At 37.4% G+C, this 6,694-nt stretch overlaps 1 protein-coding gene across 1 annotated transcript in view; it reads left to right on the top strand.

The window, feature by feature from the left end:
• The window catches only part of PRKG1 (protein kinase, cGMP-dependent, type I), a 995,570-nt gene that overhangs the window by 958,681 nt on the left and 30,195 nt on the right, over nucleotides 1–6,694 (top strand). Inside the window, exon 10 of the mRNA XM_005875929.2 lies at nucleotides 1,782–1,878. Within this exon, the coding sequence (XP_005875991.1) occupies nucleotides 1,782–1,878 (97 nt within the window). The remainder of the gene's footprint in view (nucleotides 1–1,781; nucleotides 1,879–6,694) is intronic.

The raw sequence follows: 6,694 nt of genomic DNA, 5'->3' as shown, positions 1-6,694 counted from the left end.
ACACACACACACACACATACACACATACATACATATATATGATATATATTAGTATATATACTAATATATCTATTAGTATCAAAGTAGTCTGAGTTTACCCTCTTAATAGCTGAGATTCTAAATCCAGCAAATGCATAGGATATTATTAAAAATGATCTCATTGATTTTCTAGACCATTAACAAATGCTAGACTGCATACAAACTATCATGGGTCCTGATCCCAACAGATGTCCTTTCTAAACACCTGTTGGAGTGAACTCTGCCATTGGCCCTTTAAATGGGATGGAGTTTTAATTTTCCAAAAGTAGTGATGCGGTTGGCATGCTAGAAATGCACATTTGCTGCCTGTGTTCCATTCTAGTAAACAATCTCCTGAATTACTATGTTGATCTCTTGATTGTGTATTGAGAGATGTCTACAAATACCATTAGGATTGACCGGTAGTCTTGTTTATAAGGCTGTGTTAGAGGGAGTTGATTTCACATAATTAGCCAATAATGAAAAACGATGCTTTTTTACCTTCTCATGATCTATCAAGAATTGACTTACTAAAAACTAGAACTGTAGTTGTAAACTGGAGAATGTTGAAAGCTCACCTAGAAAGCTGTTTCACATTTCTCCCAAGTGGAGAGTCTAAATTTGTGCTTAGTTATCATGGAATCGGTAAAATGTTCTGCAGCTTCACTCCAGACATGCCCGTGGATGGTTCTATCCCAAAACTGGCATAAACAAGCTGTGTCAGTATCTTTATCGCCAGCGAGTTCATCGTGTCTATCTATGGTGCAATACTGAAGCAGGTACCGCCTGGCTGAAGGTCATGGGTTTACACATAGCTATTCAAATACTTTATTTTGGGGACAGCTGGCTCACTCCCTGACCTGACTTTCATGAGTGGGAGGATCATCTTCATCGTTTTGCCTTCCTGCCCTTTCTAAAAATAGCAGGGCCTTTAACCAGGAGATATTTTAAGCAGCTCACATTCACTTGTGTCATCAGGAGATGCTTATTTTGCATCTGACACACTCGCATGTGTCAGATTTGCATGTGTGCATCGTTAGACCTGGGGAGCCCCGTCCATGCTCTGCCCATCACTCATATAAGAAACTTGCACACATACAGGCCCTGGGATTACCAGCTGAGAGTCAGTGGGTAAACATAAACGAAGGGAAGACACTTTTTAGGAATGCGAATATGCTGCTGAGACCATCCATTGCAGGCCTTTGCACATCAGCCCTCAGCTTTTCGGATCTGTTTTTCGTAAGACCTGGCTGGGATTTCACTTCAGAGACCTCAATGATCTTGCTGCTTTTAGCAAATATTTATAGGAGCCACTGCCAGCCTGTGGATCAGGGAAACTAATGAGAAACTGCCTTCCAAAATCCGAACAGCAAAACCAAAACCAAGCAAATCCAAAAAACCCCAAACAGAACCACAAAAGAACAACTCAGACAATCCGTGCTCACAAGAAGACGCGGAGAAAAAGACCAAGATGTAACTTTGCTTTGATAACTGGATTTATCAGTCACAGGACGGGCATGCAGTGGGTACTTTGTATTTTTCTCCTTTGAAAAAAAACAAAACAAACACGAGTGCAAATCTATGTTTTGCTGCACCAGTGGGACCAAAACAGTATGAGTGTGAGAAAACACAGACTCTAAAAGCAAGATGGAATGTAAGCAGGTAAAGCCTGTTCCACAGTCTTGTCATTCCACTACAGTTGTGCGTGGTACTCGTGTTTGCACCTCTAAGAGATTTCCATTTTTTCGCATCAAAAAATCCAGATACGAAGCGGAGGCTGCTTTCTTCGCCAACCTGAAGCTGTCTGATTTCAACATCATCGACACCCTTGGCGTTGGAGGTTTCGGACGAGTAGAACTGGTAGGTCATTGTTCTGTGAATGCCTTTGAAAGCCTGTCTCTTCCTTCTCTACTTCTTCTCCATAATAAGATTTCTCTCATTCCCTCTCTCCTCTTTAATTGCTATGGTTCCTAACTTGGTACCAAAGAATTTTACATCAGCACATCAGGAGTTTGCAAAGTGGGCTATATTAGGTAGTCAATAAACTAAAAATACAATGAATACAAATTTACTTTTTAGAAAAGCACCTTAGAGGAAGTGAAATGTGAAGACATTTACATAATGAGGAGTCACAAAGTGCTTCTTACCCAGCTGATATTCTATGGTCTTTATTTGCTTCCACAGTTCTGAGCAGTGCTTACTATTTTAATTATGTGCTCTATCCATAATCACAATAATTAAAATGTAAGTTTAAGTATATATAAAGAGAAATTATATATATATGTATATGTATATGTATATTGAGTAATCCTTACCACTGCTTTAAAAAAAAGTCAAGTAAATGCTGTTAAAGTAGTAATTCTGTGATTCTCGAGTTTCGAGCACCTATACATATCTAACCTTATTTGGTAATATGGTTTGAATATTTTATACAATTTATTTCACACACATATACAGCTAAGTTTTCATGAAGGTGATGAAGACATTTGGGTACAAGTTTATACATTAAACACATTGCATGCATGTGATATAAAGCAAATGAAAGCATGCTCTATCATGCTTTTGTTTGAAATAAAATTTAAAAGTGACATTGCAACAAAAATTTTTTAAAATGCATTCTGGTTAATGTATTGCTGCATTTCACCCCTGTGGGAAAGAAGCCTATCTGAGCACAGAGATTAAGTTCTACCTCTCTGCTGACATGGAGGAGTCCCTGATATCAGACGCCAGTACAGTATGTTAGGAACTCCCTGCGACTGTGTAGTAAACAATAACTGTTGCCACCAGGGGACCAGAGAAATCCCCTTCCATGACAGTATATTCGATCCAGCGCTATTTTTGCTATTTGTCCAGTTGAGCTACAATTGGGACTTCTGCCTCTGACAGGCAGTAAGATGTTATTTACTTAAAGATTAGACACGAAGGTTTTTGAGCCACAGTGTGTTTCACTAAGTTTGTATTATGTCTCCCTTAACACGGAGGTATTTTAGTAATACTACATCTGTCTTGACTTCTGCCTTCTGAGGGTGCCTCTGAGGATCTAAGCATTTTTAGTTCTAGGAGTAAAAATCAAGTTAGGGCCCAGAGAAACCTCTTGCTTTTCTGAATCTGGCCAGTTCATGTAGTCCTAGATTTATTTGTAAAGAACCATTAGTTCTGTTCATCTAGCAAGTGAAGATTTATTAACAGTGTTACACGTGAATAGCTTTGCACGTGGGATGGAGGGACATTGAACAGGACAGAGGGAGGAAAGAGCCCCTTGCCATGAAGCGTGTAGTGTCTGGTGAGTTTATTGACATAGTTGTATGTGTCTAACCCCCTCTCTGAATGAAGCGGTATATAAAGGACAGAATTTCCTAGAGACCGAGTTTGTGACTGTTATAGTTTCTTAAATATTTTTTAAACACTATGGAGAATAAAATTGCTGTTTTAGTTGACAAAAAAACAAACAAACAAAAAAACACAACATTGCAACTTTGTGGAGTCCTAGAGGGTTGTGAACCTTCAAGTTACCAGTGAGATATTTTGTGAAATGCAATGTAGGAATTTTTTGCAATATTGAAAGTTACTCATAGACACTGAGACCACTTCAAGCTGGACAATTAAATGCCAAGCAGATAATGTAAAACTTCCGGAAAATTCACTTAAAAATATCTAAGGCGGCACAAGCAACGAATGACATAATTAGGGAAGGTTCAATGTGGACATTCAAAAAAATAATGCAATTTAAAAAGAATGTGTGTGTATGTGTGTGTGTTTTGTGGTTGTGTGTGTCTGAGTACCTATATATTTATGCATCATCTCCATCAAGGAGAGATAGTCAACAGTAGTTCAGCCTAATTTTCTTCTCAAGGGTATTATATTTTACTTTTACACAGATGTTCTAGACTAATGAAGGCCATAACCTCAGGAATTAATGTGCGCAAAACTTTAGATACAATGAAAAAATCCACACATAATGGGTCATTAGGGCAAAAGGCACATGTCCTTAACCTCAGAAGTGATGTCATCTTATATAATCTTGCATTTCCCAAAACTCACCATGGGATACTCATAATACGCAGATTTTCTTCACTGTTCTATGTGGATTAGCCTTTTAACTGATTACGATTACACTAGAATCCAATGCTCACGGTCTTTACCACTTACTAACTGCCAGATATGTTCATCTCATTTTGCGTAATGACATAGCCTTCAGAGACTTCTTAGCATTTCTTATCATTGATGTCAACTTAAATGAACTTCGATGCAGGAGTATTGCTACATACTTTATTGCCAATTTCTAGAGATGGGAACATAATTCTGGTACAAACTTAAGTATTTGTTCAATTTGTTAAGAAGCTTAAAGTAAACGTCTATGCCCATGGGAATTCTGCTCTTAAGCTATTCAGGCTATTTCATAAATACGTTTAGAATAACCGATTGTAACTAGTTTAATGTCAGACATGTCCTGTTCACAATGCCTTTTAAGTCATCTGTACTGCTTTCTTTCCTGCTTTTTGGCATATCCCATATTTTCTGCCCATGTTTTTTATTTTGAAGAATGAACTTAATTCATTCAGCACTACCTGTTTATAATCTATCTTTCAGAAAGCCACATTTTATTTATAATAATATTTTTAGGAAAAGAATTCAGCTCTCTTTTTATATATGATTTACTAATTAAAGTAGAGACATCTAGGCGAGCCTCTTAATTTCTAAGGTGTGACTAAAATACGAAGCTTGACTCAACAAATCACAAGGAAACAGCAGCCCCGTTGCTCTATGGTCACATTCCTCATTTACTCGACTTTTGCTCTTGTTAGAGAGGAGCTTGCTTTTCAAATAGATTTTCACGCCTCAAACTTTTTCATCTGGCAATGTTATGTGCTGATTTTATTAAATGTCAGATATTAAATCTATTTATCCAGCAATCCACTACCTCCTATACCAGAACAACATACTTGGACAATATATAGGAACAAAGATATGGAAGATATAATTACTGTCTCCTTGGATTATATCCCTTCTCCATCATTTTTATATGCTTATGTAGTGAGCTTTCTGCTGTAATCTATAAAATTTAATCCGAAATAGCACTACCTCTATGGACTTACCATCTATTGGAAGGGACATTTATGTAAACTGAAAAGTAAACTCATGATCAGAGTCTGAGAAGCACGTGCTCAGGCCACCAGGGGACTATGTTTCTTCAAAGAGGTGGCATTTCTATGATAGAGGGAGTGTTGAGTCATTGACATAAAAAAAAGAAACATTATGATAGACTCTTATAAAATGAAACTACTGCAGGATAATTTATTAAGAAACTGATACTAACAATGTTTATTAATAAGTTGGTATTACTTCCTAACTAAAATAAGCCTTTCATTTGAACCCTGCTTTATAATCTTCAAATTGTTTTCATACCCAGTTTATAATTTTGCCTTGATAGCTATCTTGGGAGGAAAACATGGGGCATGATCCACATTTTACAGGGGAAAAAAAATCAAGAATAAGACATATAAGTGACCTAAGAACATGCAGTCATTGAAAGATCTGTTGTGATTGCCCAGAACTACTAATTAGATAGATGATAGATAGATAGATAGATAGATAGATAGATAGATAGATAGATCGATCTCAGAGAGGAAGGGAGAAGGAAAAAGAGATAAAAACATTAATGATAAGAGAGAATCATTGATCGGCTGCCTCCTCCATGCCCCCTACTGGGGATTGAGCCCTCAACCCAGGCTTGTGCCCTGACCAGGAATCGAACCATGACCTCCTGTTCATAAGTCCACGCTCAATCACTGAGCCATGCTGGCCGAGCTGATTTTTTAATGAAAAGCTTTTTCTTTTATCTGGCTTCTAAAATGATTTAGATCCTTACCTCCATCAGCCACCACTGAAGTAAATGTTACTTCACTATCACATGTACACCTCTGTTTAAAAAAATCTTCTAGAATTCAAGAACCTGCATTAGACATAAACCTAGAATTAAATACGATAATTGTGTTATTCATCTTTGCTTAACAAAGCCTCTGTCAAACATTCAGAGGCTTTTCCTTCCCTGAATCTTTTGCTGCTCCTATTGGTTGTAAAATGTCTGTGGAGCAAAAAAAAAAAAAAATCAGATAGTGTAATGTGGTGCTTAAAAGCTAGAGCACTGGATGGAGACTTCTGGATTCAGCCCTACCAGCTGTGTCATTTACTTAAACCTTCTTAGTTTCCTCATCTCTAAAATGAGGGTTACATAGGATATGTATCCCACAAGATTGCAAAGAGAATATGAATTAAAGCCCCCCAATGGTACCTCACATGTCATAGGTCAGTATGTATTGCCAATGTTGCTATAATTATTATTAATATTAAAATATGCTAATGACAGCTATCTTTATTATTTCCAGCTATTGCTGTAGAAAGGGAAGGGAATGGAATACTTATGCTCTTTTTTTCTCCCATGGCCAGGCTAAGCCCTGTCTATAAGTATTTCTCCAACATAAGAAAGAATGACCTTCGGTGATAGCTTGTATGAAATTCCCCCAACCACTAAAGCTCCTTTCTTTCTGATCTGTCATGAGTGGAAATGGGAAGCAGTTTTCAATTTTCCTCACACTGAACCTTTGTGTACCTGAAATAGTCTGCTCTTATCTGTCCATTTCTCTTTTAAAGTGTAAAGCCCCACATCTTAACCTCT

The sequence above is a fragment of the Myotis brandtii genome, unplaced genomic scaffold, assembly GCF_000412655.1.
Source record: "Myotis brandtii unplaced genomic scaffold, ASM41265v1 scaffold475, whole genome shotgun sequence".
Taxonomy (NCBI): domain Eukaryota; kingdom Metazoa; phylum Chordata; class Mammalia; order Chiroptera; family Vespertilionidae; genus Myotis; species Myotis brandtii.
This window is presented reverse-complemented; position numbering and strand designations above follow the sequence as displayed.